The 19045-nt window shown below is 35.2% G+C and overlaps 1 protein-coding gene across 2 annotated transcripts in view; it reads right to left on the bottom strand.

Moving 5' to 3' along the window:
• Positions 1–19045, bottom strand: part of MICU3 (mitochondrial calcium uptake family member 3) — a 93292-nt gene that overhangs the window by 4149 nt on the left and 70098 nt on the right. For both annotated transcript variants that reach the window (XM_028852366.2, XM_028852369.2), the window contains 4 exons: positions 13228–13328; positions 12455–12626; positions 3996–4104; positions 1896–2053 (listed from right to left, as the gene is read on the bottom strand). In XM_028852366.2, the coding sequence (XP_028708199.2) occupies positions 1896–2053; positions 3996–4104; positions 12455–12626; positions 13228–13328 (540 nt within the window). The remainder of the gene's footprint in view (positions 1–1895; positions 2054–3995; positions 4105–12454; positions 12627–13227; positions 13329–19045) is intronic.

Here is a 19045-nt window from a genome sequence, read left to right as displayed (position 1 = left end):
GAGGAATATGTTTTTGAGATCTATCGTACAGTAAGGTGACAATAGTTAGTAATCATGTACTTCACATTTCAAAACTGTTTTTAAAAAGTACATTTAAAATGTCCTCAGAACAAAATAAGTATGTGAGCTGATGGATTTATTAATAAGTTTGATATAATCATTCCACTATATATAATCAAAATATCACATTTACCCCATAAATACATATTTATATGCTACTATTTGTAGATTAAAAATAAAAATTAAAAAAAGTGCAAATGTAAATAAAATGATAAAGGCCACAGATATGTAATAAATAAAAATAAAAATGTAACACTTAAGAGAGCCAGTGTCAAACATTTCTAGCGTACTTTATATTTAATTTGACTTTGCTACTCTAAAATTTTTGAGGCAAAATAAATGATTTCAATGTATGTTGTTTCAAGTACTTCTGGCACCATCGAAAATGTTGACAACTAACCACCAGGTGGCAGTTAAGTACACAGCATCTTTACTCAAGTAGCTTGGACTTAAAAGTCATTAAAAATCTGTAAAAACACTGTCTAAGATGAATCTTGAGGTTTTAGATATATAACTTTTTCTCTTTTAAAATGTATAATACTGGCCAGGTGTGGTGGCTCATGCCTGTAATCCCAGCACTTGGGAGGCCAAAGGGAAAGGATTACTTGAGGTCAGGAGTTTGAGACCAGCCTGGCCAAAATGGCAAAACCCTGTCTCTATTAAAATATTACCCGGGTGCGGTGATGCACACCTGTAGTCCCAGCCACTCAGGAGGCTGAGGCAAGGGAATCACTTGAACCTGGGAGGCAGAGCTTGCAGTGAGCCAAGATCACGCCACTGCGCTCCAGCCGGGGCAACAGAGCAAGACTTTGTCTCAAGAAAAAAAAAAAAAAAGTATAAAACTTAGGGATATTTTAGAAAGAGGGAAGATTGAATATTCTAGTTCTTAATTTTAATAGAATATTTTTTCTCTTTTTCTATTTGGGGCACATCCATAATATGTTACATGTGTACACATTTACTGATTCATACTATATTTCTAGCTTTAAAACGTGTTTCTTGGGGAAAAAAATCACTGAATTTCTGGTAATTAGTTTTTACTGTAAGATTTCAATAGACAAAAAATGTTTAACTTATTTTTCACATTAAAAAGTACTGATTATGCAGTAACAAAAGAGTGTCAAGCTACCTAGAGGTAATCTGTCTCATCTAAAATAAGAAATAGTGGCCAGGTGCGGTGGTTCATTCCTGTAATCTTAGCACTTTGGGAGGTCGAGGCAGGAGTTTTGCTTGAGCCCAGGAGTTCAACACCAGGCTGGGCAACAGAGTGACCTCGTTGCTACTAAAATAAATTATAAATTAGCCAGGCATGGTGGCATGCACCTATAGTCCCAGCTACTTGGGAGGCTGAGGCAGGAAGCTCACTTAAGCCCAGGAGCTCAAGGCTGCAGTGAGCTATGATCATGCCACTGCACTCCAGCTTGGGTGGCAGAGTGAGACCCTGTCTCTAAAAGAATAAAATAAAAATAAAACAAAATGACAAATAATGATATTTATTTGTATAGTACCAAGTCCAAAAAGCTAATATGCAGACTAAATTTTTTGAAAATATTTGGTAACATTTTTCTTCCAAAAACTAGGATGAAGACATTAGATTGAATATGAAAGTAAATTATTATAAGGTCAAACTGATTTCGTATTTTTAGAAAAGAATTCTCTTTTATCACCTCAAATTGTTTTTTAAGGGAAGTAAGACCTACGTTTTTTTCTTTTCAAATAAAGCATTCATGTTTATATCCTTAAGAAATTAAGACGAATTATTTTTCACCTAAGATGGATTTATTTCCCTCAGACTTTAAAAAGGATATCAATAGGTTTAAAACGTATAGGTTTACCCGGAATCCTCTATGGAGTCTGTCTTTCATAATTCCAATAAATTCTTTGTAACTTAATTGATCATCTTTGTCAACATCAAAAATCTTGAAGACGGTGTTCACTAAATGTGGTGAAAGTTTGAGTCCAGTAGCTACATAGACGGCACGTTTAAATTCATCTAGATAAATGTCACATAGAAAAAGAATAGACTTATTATTTTTACAGTATGTGTTAATTACTAGAAAGGCTGTAAAAGAAGTTGTTTTCTAAATGTGAATCATAATCTTAGGCAACATGGCTTTCCATTAATCATGCTGTCTTTCAGGTAATAAAAATTTTTGTGGTTTAAATGAAAAGAGCCAAGCATCAGCTGTATCTTAGGTTAATAATGCATTCATATTCAATGAATGTTTAATGAGCACCTACTCTCAGTGACAGATACTTTAGAAGTTAGTAAGACGAATAGGTTTTCAAGAAACTTACGGTTCAGAAGGGAAATGAGACCCTTGCCCAAATAATCATTACACGGGGCCACACAAAAAGTACCAATTAAATGCTATGAGAATCTGGAGATGAGTGATCGCTTCTGTGTGTAGCGTGGAGCAGGGAGAAGGGAGAGAAAGGCAGTGGTTAAGAAAAGGCTGTGATTTTGTCTTTGAGCTGAACACAAAAGGACAATTTCAGTTTATAGGGATGACAGAAATGGCAGATGAGATAACATGAATGAACCAAGGCATGCGGGGAGGTGGAAGGGCATAAAGTACTTTCAGAAAACAGGGAGGCTGGTCTGGGTGGAGCCGGGGACATCTAGGATACGGAGAAGCTCTGCACAGGCACTTTGAGGCAGGGAACCAGAACGTTCTTCAATAGGCAATCGGAAAACTTAAGAGTTTTCCATTGCAGATGTGTCATAGAAAAGTTAATTTTTTAAGGAAGATTATTCTGTCAGGTGTGTAGGAAACATCAAAGAGGAAAGTAATTAGTAGCAGGATTGTCACTTTGGTGGCTACTGCAATATTCCTTTTAAAAAGTAATAACCTGAATAAAGATACTTGTGGTGGCAAAAAGAGATGGATGTATTTCTAGCGCCTGCAAGACAGGCGACACCATCAACTATTTCATTTCCCGGTTCTAAAAAACAAACATCTTTTCTATTCTGAACCCAGTAACCAGATACTGATTTGTTTCTTCACAGGTTGATTAGGTTTATCACAGCAGTAAAGGTTAGTCTATAGAGGCAGAGTTCCCAAAGGTTTTGGCTTTAAAACACTAAAATGGGTTGAGCATATGTGTTATTTGAACATCCAAACTACAGAAAGGGTAAAATATAAAATTTTTCACGTTTCTCTTATTCAATGAATAAATGAATAAGGCCACATAATGAAATCAGTATCTATGGTTTTGGGAAAGAGATAATTATCATCAGCACTTAGGGACTACAGTTTGGCTTCTCTCTAAAACATAATAAAAAAAAAGACTGTCCTCTGGGGTTTAAGCTTGTGCATTAACATACATTAGATTATGGGAGAGACAGGTAAAATCACCTTAAAGACAAACAAAGTCCCCATATGGCAGGATGTTTTAAAAAGGACATGGCCATGAGGGGAGGGAAGGTGATCATGGCCACAGGATCCTAGGAAAAGGGCTTGGCTTCTTAGTCCACCTACAGCCAAAGACAGCTGGCTCTGCGGACACCAGCATTCTGAATTCTATGACCACTGTATTTCTTTGAAAATTACACAAAACTGATACTCAGTTTTACAGGTTAGTTGGGTAATGTAAGTCCATGGCTGAGAGGTTCCTCTGCTGAGAAAATTCCAGTTTCTGAGTCGGCAGGCATTAAATTAGTAAAATAAATACCATCCTGTGAGAACAGGGCATGACCAGCTGGTTCTTCCAAAGGTAGACGCAAGTCCCTCAAGGTCACCCAGTGGCCAAGAGGTTTCTTCCTCATGGCTGTTTTCTGACAAGTACCAGAACTGACTTGTCATTGAAAGTATACACCGGACTTTCACACAAGTTGACGGGTGATATGTCATATTTAATTAATTGGTTGACAAAATCTATAGAAACAACATAGTATTACTTCTTGCTTTTAATTTTTGTAAATGATTACTTACCTTGCCCTATAGAACGACTTGCAAAGTTATACATATTCAAGGCTATTGCAAAATCTTCTAGGTTGTTTAAAAACTGGAAAAATGACCTGAATTCATCAAATGTGATGCCCTGTATTAGGAAAGGAAATGAAAATACATTTAGTATTGCCAAATTTATTAAAATAAGTATCTACACGTAAGAGAAAAAAACAGATAAAGCATTTGCAATGTGTCTTGTAAGTAAACATTTCTAGGGCACATTTTGGAGTTGTTCTCCAACTGGAATGTAAAATTCACTCAGACTTAGTTACACTGGGTAGTGCTGCCTGCTACCATTACAATAATAGGTAAAAATATTTTTTAAACACTGTCCAATCAGCACAAAATTAAAAAAAAAAAAGCTCCAATAAAAAAGAATTAGAAAGTTTCAATTTTGAAAATTCTCTATTTTAGGCCTGATTTTTTTTTAACCTTGTAAGGTAAATACAAGAAAAAAAAAAAAAAACAGAAAAAAAGCCATAAAAAAGTTTGCCCTGCACATGTATTCCTCAAATGTGATTCAGCATCAGCATTAGATTATGAATGTCTTTATAATGACAATGCAAAATCAAAGTGCTGACTCCATGCCAACGCAGTGTATTCACACTTGTCCCTGTCACTATAGCACTGCCAGGGCAGCAGCAGGAAGTGCAGTGACCTCAGAGATACAGTTCTGGGTGCCTCCACACTGGGCTGCTGTGGGATCATGTAAAAGACCGGTGGTCAGGGTGGCCTCTTCTGGAATGTCATGTGTACAAACTGCAATTATTGCCATTGCTGTTACTTCAGTTGAATAGGGAAAGTCTTTGAAATAAGTACCATGTATCTCAGCGAATACACATTTGGACAAGAGGAGCTGCATTTAGGTAATGTGTTCTCCGCAGCAAATTAACATAATTAAGAAAGAGCACAGAGAGAAGATCAGAAGGCCGCGAGTTGAGACCTAACAAATTCCTATTTAATATGAAGGTGAAAGGGGAAGGGACAGTAACAAGGCTGTGTTGGAAGGCCGGGGAAAGAACCACAGGGGTCTAGTTCCATATAAGCCAGGTACTGATTAGATCAAATGGTTTATTACCTAAACACCCAGCTTTTGATACATGTTACTTCAATTACAACTCATCTTTTACTTGCAACGTGAGAATCCTTACTGTCTTTTCTCCTCACATTTTTTACTTTCCTTTCCTTACATTCATTTAATACCATTCCAATCTTGGATCCTGCTTTGTGACCCTATCCCACCCGTCATGTTTTCTGCAGAAGGCTGTTTGAATGTTAGGAGAGCTGCACCAGAAAGGGTGTCTTGATGTGGAGAGCTTGTTGCCAAAAAAACTGGTCACTGCTGTGGTTCTGCACCAGTTTATGCTGCGACCTGCTGCCATAACAGCAGTCTCTGGGTGACAGGCTACTGTTAGTAGGAGTAAAACACACGAGGATGGGATCTTTTTAAATAAAGGGAAAACAAAAATATCAATATATTGGGGGGCAGGCATGAAATTAAGAAATAAATTTAAAAATGATAGACTATAATGTTCAATGTCTGAACTTAACAGATTTTTCAACACATGGTTCTCATGTTTGGAAAGAGGTCATATTCAGAACATACATCATTCTTTTGTATAAACACTTCGTGTTTAGAAATATAAAATTATAAAATAACAAATGGGACATTTATTTTGATGGAGGTAATTTAAAGCAATGTTTCTTAATGGCCAAGAGGGACAGACAGTCTGGGAGAAGGGCAGACAAAAGGGGTGTGGCCATTTCTAACAATGATAACTGAAAACCTGAAAGCATCAAAAAACACATGGACTGAGAGTACAGAAATAAATATCTATGGTCAACTGACTTTCAATAAAGATGTGGGTATGGTTTGCCTCTGTGCCCCACCCAAATCTCATCTCAAATTGCAATCGCCATGTGTCCAGGGAGAGAGGGCCCTATAATCCCCACATGTTGAGGGAGGGAAGCGACTGGATTATGGGGGCGGTTCACCCCGTGCTGTTCTCATGATAGTGAGTGAATTCTCATGAGATCTGATGGTTTTATAAATGTCAGTTTTTCCTGTGTGTTCTCTCTCTCCTGCTGCCTTGTGACGAAGATACTTGCTTCTTCTTTGCCTTCTGCCATGAGTATACGTTTTCTGAGGCCTCCCTAGCCATGTAGAACTGGGTCAATTAAAGCTTTTTCCTTTATAAAAAGATGCCAGTCTCAGGCATCTCTTTATAGCAGTGTGAAAATGAACTAATATAGATGTCAATACCATTTATTGGGGAAGGAATTGTTTCTTCAATAAATGGTGCTATGACAAGTGGATATCCACATGCAAAAGAAAGAAGCTAGACCCTAACTTCAAACCATTTATGAAAACTAACTAAAAACAGATCAAAGTTCTAAATTTAATAGTTAAAGCTATAAGACTTACAAAATAACTAGACAAAACTTCATGGCCTTGAATTTCCAACAACTGCTTAAATATGACACCAAACACATAAGGAACAATATAAAAATAGATAAATTAGATTTCATCAAACTAAAAACATGTACATTAAAGAACACTATCAAAATTAGCTGGGTGTGGTAGCACGGGACTGTACTCCTAGCTACTTGGGAAGCTGAGGCAAGAGGATCACTTGAGCTGAGGAGTTTGAGGTTGCAGTGAGTATGATCGTGCCACTGCACTCCTGCCTGGGCAACAGAGTGAGACCCTGTCTGTAGAAAACAATTAAAAATAAATAATAAAAATAAAGTGAAAAGACAATCCACAAAATGGGAGAAAATATTTGCAAATAATATATCTGATAAGACTCTAGAATTCAGTTTATGTAAAGAACATGTACAAAGCAGTAACAAAAAGATAAACAACCTAATTTTAAAATGGACAAAGGACTTGAAAAATCATTTCTCCAAAGAAATGGCCAATAAGCATATAAAAAGATGCTGAATATAATTACTCCCCGGGAAAATACAAATCAAAACTACATGTACACATATATTCATAGCAGTACCAGTCACAATAGCCAAAGGCAGAAATAGCCCAAATGTCTATGGAAGGACGAATGGATAAACAAATTGTGGTATGTACATAAAATGGACTATTATTATTCAGCCATAGCAAAGAATGAAATAGTGATACATACTACAGTGTGGATGAACCTCAAAAACACTATGAGACCAGGTATGGTGGCTCACCCCTGTAATCCCACTACTTTGGGAGGTTGAGATGGGAGGATCACTTGAAGTCAGGAGTTTGAGACAAGCCTAGGCAAAAAAAAAAAAAAAAAAAAAAAGCCAGGCACAGTGGTACATGCCTATAGTCCCAGCTACCCGCGAGGCTAAGGTGGTAGAATCACTTAAGCCAAGGAGTTTGAGGCTGCAGTGAGCTATGGTTGCACCACTGCACTCCAGCCTGGTGGCAGAGAAAGACCCCATTTCTTGAAACAAATAAAAGTGAATAATAAAAATACTATGAAAGAAGCCAAACAAAAAGGCTACATGCTGTATGATTCCATTTATATGAAATATCTAGAATAAGTAAATCCACAGAGACAGAAAGCAGAGTGATGGTTGCCAGGGACTGAGGAGAGAAGGAAATGGGAAGGGTCTGCATCATAGGTACGGGGCTTACTTTTGGTATGAGGAATATGGTTTAGAAGTAGAAGGAGGTGGCAGTTGCACAATATTGTGAATTCACTAAATCCCACTGAATTATTCAGTTTAAAACAGTTAATTTTTTGTTACATAAATTTTACCTCAATAAAATAAAAAACAAAAGACTAGGAAAAGACTAACTCGAAAAATCCAAACAAATCATTACAATATAGTATTGACTAAATACAAACACATTCAGAAAACATGGTCTTATGAGGCTTTCAAGTGTATATAAGCCAGGTTTGTTTTCAGCACAAAATTCATGCTGATCCCATAAATTATGCCACAATACATACCGTTCAAAGTTAATTGGTAACTGATGTAAATGGCAACTATATAATAACTTTCAGAAATAGAAATGAGTTTAAAAGGTTAGGAGAAATAAATCCAAACTCCGAAATTTACTGGCTGAATGATCTAAGGTAAGCCACTTAAATCTTTCTGAATATCCATTTCCTTAAAGCTTAATAACAATAATTATACTACTTTCTTGTTAACATTTGCATTACATGGTTAGTATGAGAAGCCATCTTTCCATCCCTCTGGTCACTATCTACATTATCTCCTAGATAAGTTTACCTAGTCCCATGGCATTTAAAAAATTTTTAAATTATTTATTTAATATGACAATGTATTCACTTCTTCAAAATTCAAAAGGCCCAAAGATTGTATAGCACAAAATCCCCCTTCCACCCTTAGCCATGTAGTTTCTTTCCTTAGAGGAACCATTTTCTAGTCCCATGAATCCTTCTAGAGTTAGCATGTTTTTATACTCTACAAATGGCTCTAAATCATGCCCTTTTCACACTTAGTATATCTTGGAGATAGTTCTACGCTAGTAAAGAATTTCTTTGATCTCTTTTCAGCTGCACCATATTCCATTCTATAGATATATCATGATATATTTGATTAGCGACTTACTGAAAGACATTTAGGCATTTCCAACCGGTTACTATTACAAACAACATTATAATGAATAACCTTGTACATATGCCACTTCATCATGAGTGAATATCTCTGTAGGTAAAATTCATACAAACAAAAAAGCTTCAAGTTCTACATTTTAAAATACCATCTATCCATCAATTAACAGGAGTTCAACATAATATATATATTTGCATACATATACATAAAATATATTTGTATAATGAAATAAGCAAATTATACAGTATGTTAGAATATGAAAATGCTATGGAAATAAAAACAGATTAAGGTAGGAAGGAATAAGGAATGCCAGGAGAGGGAGTATCATTTATATAATAGGTTATATATTATTCATATAATAGGCTATTATTTATATATTAGAAAGGGTAGGCATCATTGAGAAATAGCATAATGAGCCATGTGGCTATTAAGGGAAGAACATTCTTGTCAGAGGGGAAAACATATACAAAGCCCCAAGACAGAAGATTTGAGAAACAGTAAAGAGTTTCTGTGGTTGGTGCAGAGTGAGCGAGCAGGATCAGAATATAGGAAGTGAGGTCAAAGGTAATGAGGGAGCAGTGTGTGTAGGAGCCACTGTAAGGATTTTGGCTTTTACTTTGAGAAGAGTGGCGATCTTACCGTGGTATGATCGAAATCACAGTCAAAAGCATTTCCGTGAATGCTAAATGCTGAACAGATTGCAGGGAGGCAAAGTTGGAGGATGATCTGGGAGGAAATTCCAATAATCCAGGCAAGACAGAATGATTACTCGGATGATAGCAGTGGAGGTGGCTAGGAGTGGTTAAATTCTTATACAGGTAGTATCAATAGGATTTGCTGATACACTGATTATATGTAGAATGTGAAAAGAGGGAGTCCAAAATTTTGGCCACAAGAACTGAGAAGAACCGAGTTTGTATGAACTGAAAGAGGGAAGATGGTTTGTGGAACAAGTTTTATGGGAATGACCAGTAGTTCAGGTTTGTAACCATTAAGCCTGAGATATCTATTGGATCTTCAAGTGAAGATGCTGAGTAGGTAGTACAATGTAAAAGCCTGAAATTCAGGGGAGAAGTTTAAGCTGCAGACAATGTGGAGGTTTAAACACTAATGACTACTAATCAGTCATCCTGACTGTACCCTTGACTGCTAGATTCACATATCCAACCTGCCTGCTTAATTTTTCATTTAGATAACTATTAGGAATCTAAAATATGACTGCTTCCTAAGAAAACTCTTGATTCCCTCCTAACCCTAAATTCATGGTTTTGCTTAGCTCAGCAAATGGCACTGTTTCAGCTTGTGGTTCAAGCCAAAGCCCTAGGAGTTCTTGATTCCTTTTTCTCTTATAATGAAATATAATCCATGAACAGGTACTATCGGCTCTACTTTTTAAATGATCCAATCAATATCTGACCCCTTTTCCCTACTCTTACCCTGGTCCAAGCCATGCTTTTCTATTGCCTGGGCACCTATAACAGTATCTTAACCTGTCTCTTCCTTTCAAACCCAGGCCACCTAAAACCTATTCTGTTATGTAGCAGCCAAGATATCTTTTGAAACATGAATCAGATATCTGGTGCATGAATTAGACCACATCTAAGTGTCACAGTTGATTGTCAATACTTGTTGAATATTTGCTGAATGAGTATCATGCCTATGCTCTAAAGCAAGGTTCACAAACTTCTTCTGTAAAGGGCCAGAGAGTCAATATTTTCATTTTCACTGGCTACATGGTCTCTGTTGCCTCAACTTTACCATTATGGTGCAAAATCAGCTGCAGACAGTATATTAAACGAACGAGCATGGCTGTGTTCCAATACAATTTTACTTACAAAATTAGGAAGTCGGGTAGTTTGCTGACTTCCTGCTTTAAAGTTTAAACATTATAATGGCTTCCCATCACTTTTAGAATCACTATTTGAATAAAGACTAAACTTCTTACCTTAGCCTACAGAATCTTAAAGATTTGACCCATATCCACCTTTCCTTACTCATCTCCAATTTTCCTGTCCACTTACTTTAACTTTTGGCATTTTCTCAAATAAACTGAGCTTTTCTGTCCTCAGGTCCTTGGCATTTGCTGTTACCTCTACCTGGAAGACTTTACCAGAACTTTGCATAGCTCATTCTTCATAGTCTCTCCCCAGAAGCTACCTTTTCACTCTTCAGCAAAGCCCTTCCTGACAGTCTACTTTCTTTTCCGGTCCCCATGACTCTTGCTCCCTTTCATAACATTTATCAGAACTGAAAGTATATCTTTTTTTACTTGTTTATTTTGTCTCTCCACTAAGATATATTTCCATGAGAGAAGGACTTTGCTTATGTTGCCACTTTAGCCCCAGTGGTTGGAATAAAGCCAAGCAAATAGTAGATGCTCAATAAATATCTGCTAGGTAAACAAATGAAAATGAAAGTAATTTAGAAATGTAAAGTGCTATTCAAATATTAGTAGCTGTTACTCTTCTGGAGAGAAGGAGATGAGAGATGGAAAGAAGGGGAAGAGTTAAGTAGGTGGAAGGAAGGGAAAGACATAAGTGGAGCGTGGTAAGAATATCATTGGCTTAGAAAGCCTTGGATTTGAATCCTTGGACAAGGGTCTAAGTATCTGAAAGCCTCAGCTTCCATTGTTGTAAAAGAAAGATGCCAAAGAATGCTGTCAAGCCTAGAAGGCTGCTCTGAGCATTGATGAGATAATGTAGAAAAAAAAAAATCAAAATCAATGAGAATCAATTAATTTTGGTTCACGTGCAAAATTTTCCATTTCTACAAGTAATCATTTGTGGTGCTTAAGATACATCTAGAAATTGGAATTGTTCAGAAACTGAATTTAACTTTAAAAAACTTAACCTTTTAAGTTACAGATTTTAATGTTTCCATTTAATAAAAGCAAAAAAAAATGCAGATTCAAGGCCCTAAGTAATACCCCAGTAGCTGGAAAAATTGCACTACTAGGGTAGTACGATTTTCAATATTTATTTTTAGGGAAGTACCTATGAATTGGAAAAATTCCGTTTTACATGGAAAACAGATAAAAAGTACTCTAATTCAGAGATATCGTAAACTAATTGCCAAATGTAACAAGTCTTTTTTTTTTTTTTTTTCCATTCCTTAGAGGAAATGGAGAACTGTTAACATTGTCACAGTGTATCCATTCTAAACAAAGTAAAACTATTTGCAAGTTTTTCTTGGATGATTAACCTGATCCTTGTCTAAACACAAATAGAAGGCAATATATCTAAAACATCCCACGCTTGAAGAGGTACTTGTAACACTAGTTCTATTTGGTTGCAGTGATGCATTCAAATACCACTAGATAATGCAACTGTTCAGAAGCGCTGACAACACATTTGTTACTAAACAAATAGACAATCAGTTGTCCCAGGTTCTTAACCATTCCTGCCATCCAAACTCTTTGAAAAACTTCACTTCAGCTGATGATAAGATCACTCACTCATCAATGGTGGTCTTCAAATGACCTTTTATTAAGGGTGTTATGGAAAGGAATAGAGTGTGACAGAAATGATGTCAACATAAACTTTTTTATGAGGTGATGTTTAGGTAGTAGTCAAAGCATATAGCTAAGTGGAATTCTCCTGAAAAATGATATTGTTAATTTGAATAAAACAATTGGTAGTAGCCTAAAGGAGTTTCGAAATACCTAAGAAAAATGTGGATATGTACCCAGAATTTACAATTAATTTATTTTTGAAAGTGTAGCCACAGCACTTAGGACACAGAATGAAATATATCCAAGATATCTTTTAATCCACAGAGAAGCAAAAGAACTAACAAAAGGGCAATGTGTTTTATAGGCACATATTACAAAACAGTAACATAACCAACTAAATATGAGGATGAGATACCTTTTCTTCAGGTATACTGTAACGCACATTTTCTAAAAATACTGACGTATTTTCCACATTTGTATATCGTAAAAGAATATGAGCAAAATCTTCTTCACTGATGGTATTCATTCCATTAGAGTAGGAAAGGAATTCTATTTCTAGAACTTCTGTTTGGAGATTATCCATGAATCTATGACAAAAAATGTAACAAAGAATAAAAAGATAAATAAAGAGTTATGATAACAGGAGATGATGAAATACTCACTGTCCCAGGAAAGGTTACATGGAAATAATTGTATGATGACACAAAGATTAACAAAGTTCCTCCCTGTAAATGAGAATGAAAAGAGCACAGGATCTATGAGGCTTTACCACTTAATGGTGGTAGCACCTGGGGCAAATAACCTAGCCTTTCAGGGGTGTAGTTTCCTCATCTATAACCTGGGGATAACAAAGTACCTTGCAGAGTAGTAATGATACTTAAACTACTTGTTACTATCACTGCAGCTTATTGAGACAAGGAATTGGTAACATACTTTCTTCTGACTATATAGAAGACAACAATTCAGATATCTGGAATTTTAAAAAATCGTTCAGTAACTTCCTGTTATAATTATCAATATAACCACTGGTATGTAGGTACTATAAATGTGGGTATTTATTATACAGAGGATCTTATTTAAGATTAAAGTAACAAAGGAGGTGAGTATTGCTGTACTAGACAATGTCTAAAGATCCTTCTGATTTCAGTAGGCTAATAATTTTTAATAAAAATATAAAAATAAGCTCACCTATAAAAATCTTCAAAGTTGAGCTCAGCTTTTCCTTTCTTTCCAAAAAAGTGTACAAGAAGTGTAGTATCTGTTACTAAACTTGTGATGTCATCAGCACGCTTAAAAATAAATCACAATTTGAAAGTTAGCTTCAATAAAAGAAACAGAATAGGGATACCCAATATCTCTCAAATAATTTTGTTATCGACATACAAACATCAAGAATGTAAATATATTAATATTGGAATGAAAAACACAGGCACATTAATACATGCAATTATAGTTAAAATAAAGCTCACATTTTAGTAATCGAACTTTGAATGAAACTGATCTTTGTACTCAAAAAATTTTGAAGGTATAAGAAATGTTCAACCTCAAATTATGCATATAGCAGTCTATCTTTTAAATTATCTAAAATAATTGAAATCCTTTAATAATCATCTAAATATTCTATTTTTATTCAAGTAATTCAGTTTGGATTTTCCTAATCAATCTGAAAAATTATTTTTTTTAAATGATGTTCCAAAGAGATATTGAATAAATGGGGCTGACACAAGAATGGTCCCAAGCTTCACAAAACAGCTTCCTTTAACCATTATATTCTGTAATTACGATACTTTAATGGATACTGTATTTGGAAACAGAAAAACTAAAGTAATAATATGATCTTAAAAATTTATATGATCTACAATTTTTTCAAAGTCTTACATAACTTGTCAAATGGATAAAAAATTAATTCCAGAGACTTTTCCTTTTCCACTCAACTTAATAAACTGAGTTCCAAGTATTTTCTTAAAACTGCTTGGTTATAGTCCTTATAAAGTATAATGGCCTATGAAAATCATCCACCTTCCTTTAATGTAGCTTTATAGATCTTCCTTTTCTCTCCTTCCCTTCCTTCCTTCCTTCTCCAGTTGGCCATTAACTCATTTCATAAACTTAGGTACAAAAAGCATAAAATTCAAAGGATTGTAACTTTCCTATACATCATCCTAGGAAATGTGAAAAAAAGAGTTTAAATAATCCTATTTTTTATTCAAGAAAAATAGCTGTAGATAGGCACATAGTTTTATTACTTTTTGTCCAGAACCCTGATAGTACTCCACAGAAAACATAAGACAGAAAACAAATACTTCTCTACAAAGGATCAGTCTTCTGTGGCTGCTGACCAAAAGTCTCATTCATCCATACACTAAACTTTCATATTCCTTGGATTCCTCACAGCCCCTCTTCCTAATCTTTCATAAAGATGGCAATTTTATCCTTCATAACATTTGTTAAATCTTTATTTCCTTTCTCCATGGACCAAATCTGCTTCTCTTTTAATGATTAACATGGAGTAACAGAGACCACATCTGATTTCCCCTGCACATGTCCCCTTTTAATGCATTAAAATCTGTTTCTAAAGTGACTAATTATTCACATTTGTCTTAAAAACTCCAGCATGTAGGGTATCTATACTTTAAATTATCTAAAACTGTTGACATTCTTTAGTAATCGTTTAAATATTCTACTTACATTTAAGTAATTTAGTTTAGATTTTCCTAATCATTCCAGCATATAACCTCCTTATCATTGGTTTGGTAGATCTCTACTACTACTACTCAGTTTACTCTGCTGAGAAATCCCAAGTATCCTCCATAGCTGGGATACCTGAGAAGTTGTCTACAATAAAACCAACTTCTTTGAGGATTTGATAGTGGTTTGATCTGTCTGCCAGGAGAAAAAAAATACAGCCAGGTAGCCAAGTGTCACATACTATGTTTTAAATGCATCTTCTTGAACAAGCTTCTTATGAAAGTTGAGGAATATTAGTGGTGCCAGTCTTTTGGGGATCCATAAGTGAGAGGAGACTAGTATAATTGGAGTAGCTCTAAAAGGCATTACTTTCCCCAGAACTTTAAGTTGAAGAGGCAGCCTGCTCTAATAGAACAACATTTAAAATCAGAAGACCTGGGTCACTGACTTTTTTTTACCTTCAGCTTTCTTATCTATAAAATGGGAACAATCCTAACCATAACAACAATTTTGCGGATAAAGTTAAAATATAAGCAATCAAATGTTCTTATTAGTAGTCATAAGACGCAAATAACTTTTGGGAAAAAAGAAATCTGATATTAATTATAGGCACTCTTTTTGTGATTTAATAGAGTCTAGCTTAATAAGTTTACTATCTTATTTATTATCAGTTTAAATTAGTAGGAGGAGGAACTATTTCAGAGGTTATTCCACCCCCGAGTGCAGCATAAGAGTAGAGGCTCTTGCCTCTGTCCGGAAGCTAGAAGAATGGGGTGAGAGGAAAGGAGACAGAGTAGATTAGAAGGGGGAAATGGTGGTTTTGAAAAAGTTGCTTACTTCACAAATAGCCAGTATTGTGGTGAGCAAATAAGATGGTTTAAGAGTCAGATTGCTGGCTTTGAATCCAGACACTTCTCATTATTTAAGTGACCTTACAGAAGTTAATCTGTTGAGGATATCACTATCTTAAGGAATAATAATAGTATCTATCCCAAAGGCTTGCGGTAAGGATGAGGTAACACATTTAAATCATTTAGCCCTGTGACTAGTGTACTGTAAATGCTTACTAAGTGTTAGCTGTTATTATGTATTTTTATCAAATATATTTCAGGACACTGAAAAGGGACTAGACAAGACAGAAAAGATAAGAACGTTGAGGCCGGGCGCGGTGGCTCACGCCTGTAATCCCAGCACTTTGGGAGGCCAAGGCGGGTGGATCATGAGGTCCAGAGATCGAGACCATCCTGGCTAACACAGTGAAACCCTGTCTCTACTAAAAATACAAAAAATCAGCCGGGCGCCTGTAGTCCCAGCTACTCGGGAGGCTGAGGCAGGAGAATGGCACAAACCCTGGAGGCAGAGCTTGCAGTGAGCCTGAGCTTGCAGTGAGCCGAGATAGCGCCACTGCACCCCAGCCTGGGCAACACAGCCAGACTCTGTCTCAAAAAAAAAAAAAAAAAAAAAAAAAAGGAAAGAAAAGAAAAGAAGAATGTTGAATCGTAATAAAAAAAGATTTTTACATCGTACACTCTTACTTCTTTTTTGCTGTTGAAATTACATATTATATACATCTGGAAAAAAAGCCTTAAAATGAGTGGTTATAGGAACACCAAAAGTTAGTGAATTCAGATAACATAATTAAGGAATGTTTTCTTACAGTGTGAGATGTCCTTTTCAAGACACAGTATACTAAAATAAGATGGCTTTGTCTTATACAGGTTTTAAATAATGACCTCATTCAGCCAGTTTTTGTCATGCCCACTGAGCAGAGATCTTCACTTAACAGTCTTTCAGCATCAAAATCTTATGAGATGTATGTTGCACTTATCCAGATAATCCAGATCCAGTGAGGCATAAGTAACAGTGACAACAGAGAGATGAAAATGAAAATGGGGAAAACTTTTCCCCCACTCAGAGAAACAGAGTACTGCTCAGTCACTGAAAACTATACCAGTGTCCTTGGTATCCTAACAGTGTTACATAACTTACATCACCCAAGGATTGAGATGAAAATAGAGACTTTAATCCTGTGATTCTTGTGCTTATTGTTAAAATAAACTGAATTCAGGTGTTTTCATAACAAAGGGAGAAAAAGCCACAAAAGAACCCCGTGGACCATTTATACAAAGGACATTATCTTACTTTGCTTTGATTAAAAACTATTTAAAATGATTTCATCAAAAATAAAATAAACAAAACTTGCATGAAATATATCAAACTATTAAAGGGCTTAAAAATATTCTTTTAACATGTTTTTATTGATTATAATGTGATAACAACCCTATGAAATATCCAAAGACTGGAGGAAATCTTCAAACTTTTCATTTTGTTAATAAAGTTTTTGAATAACCTATTGAAATTTACCAAGAATATGTAATTGAACGCAAATTGAAAGCAAAATTTTACATTTCATCTGTAGAACTCAAAACAGTATTTACAATTTTGACACTGACAGACTGTATTCAACAGTTGCATAATATACTCATCATACTGCACTAAGAATTTATTATATATGATCTTGGTTAGAAAGTGGTCTTAGCTATGATACTCAAATTTTCATTACATGGTTTCACAGTAATTGGAGACACAGAGTTTTACTGTAATTTTAAAAATCTATGGTTAGAAACAGCTCCAGACTAGAATATGAGGGGCTAATATCCAATTTCCCTGTACTATTTAGAGATTTTATCTCAGTAATTACATATTAAATATATAACAAATAAATACAAATAACAAATAGATTTCCAAGCCTTCTTTCTGAACCAATTTGAATCCTGAAATACTAATACTGTAAACAGTTCTGTATTCCACTGGTATTCACAGTAACCTATAAGGATTTATATAATTAGTTGTAACTGAACTGTAGTTAATTCTCAATTATTATTCTAATGTGGGAGGGTAGTAACAGATACTCCCCAAGTAATTATTTTATTTGGAACACGATATTTAAGTTTTGTTTTCTTTTCCTCTTTTTCCTTTCTTTCTTCTCTCTATCAGATTTACTTTCAGGGAATTTGATTCAATTCATTCATTAATTTAGCAGCTTAGAATCAGTATATGGATTAATTACAGCCAATAGTGTGCTGTCAAACTGAACTGTCCAGAATTAAAAAAAAAAAAAAGGCCGATTTGTAATGTTGGCCAGTTTCTGTGATATTCATATTCCTATTACAGCCACTTTCAAGTACCAAAGGGGGTGTCACACAGTGTTGAGTTGGGAAGAGGTGTGCAGAATTAATTAGCTCTGTAAAAGCCCACCAGCTCCGGCCTATCTACAATAGAACCATATACACTTTCCAAAGATCTTAAACAAATCATATAATTCTCTGAGTACACAGGACCTGACTGGTTTTCTGATATTAAACTTACCAAGATTTAAGTTAAATTCAATCTCTAATTAGCAGATTTTGTCTAACTGAGAATGTCTACCAGAGTTAAATGGGATTAAGATGGTTGGAGGCTGGAAGGTGGATACTCTAGTATGGGGAGAGACAATGATATGACCGTTGATTTGAAGCATGGAAGCTAGGACACAGTTGACTTGTAGGGACTCTAAGAGGTAATGTTCCCAGTTGCTCTTATTTTTAAGCGCTGACTACTACAATGTACCTATATAAATGATTACAAAATAAAGTGCTTCTAAAATATCTGTAAATGGAACATCTGCCATGTCATACCTAAACATGGTTCACTTTTAAAAGGTAATTTTAAAAGGTAATTGTTGGTCATAATTACATCACAGTTATATATCACAGACATATTAAACATAGGACAAAATACTTTATTTGCTTTGGGACTTTAAAATTGAGCAAGGGTGACAAAATTAACATTTTGAAGTGTTTGCCCTAGTCTAGATATGTCAATAGAGTAACACTGTAATACATGGATAACAGAAGTCACAACTGATTCCAGTTTACTTCTCCAGATATTTTTAGGTATAACTTTTAAAAGTTAAAGTCTAGAAAAAGAAATGAGAAGCCCACTTTAAAGAGAAAGAGATAATGAAAAATAAATCTCAGTATTTATGAAAAGTCTTTTCTGGTAAGACTGCTAGCTGCCTCTAATAAAGTTCTTAGGAAAAATTCTTAATAAGAAACACAAAACAGTGTTTCTAAGATACGGCCCATCTTGAAAAACTAGAAATCCCTATTGACAGTGTCGTAAGAATGGGATAATGGAAGCAGTCTACTCCAATGCAGCAGTAAGATACAGATCTGTATGAAATTCAAAAACGGTAATAAAACTGAAATAAGGTCGGTCTGCTTTTTATTTTCACTATGCACTGGCAATCTTAATGTCAAGGTAAAATATTCCTCCC

Source organism: Macaca mulatta, chromosome 8 (genome assembly GCF_049350105.2).
Source record: "Macaca mulatta isolate MMU2019108-1 chromosome 8, T2T-MMU8v2.0, whole genome shotgun sequence".
NCBI classification, from domain to species: domain Eukaryota; kingdom Metazoa; phylum Chordata; class Mammalia; order Primates; family Cercopithecidae; genus Macaca; species Macaca mulatta.
Note: the sequence above shows the minus strand (reverse complement) of the source record. Positions and strands in the feature narration are given on the sequence as shown.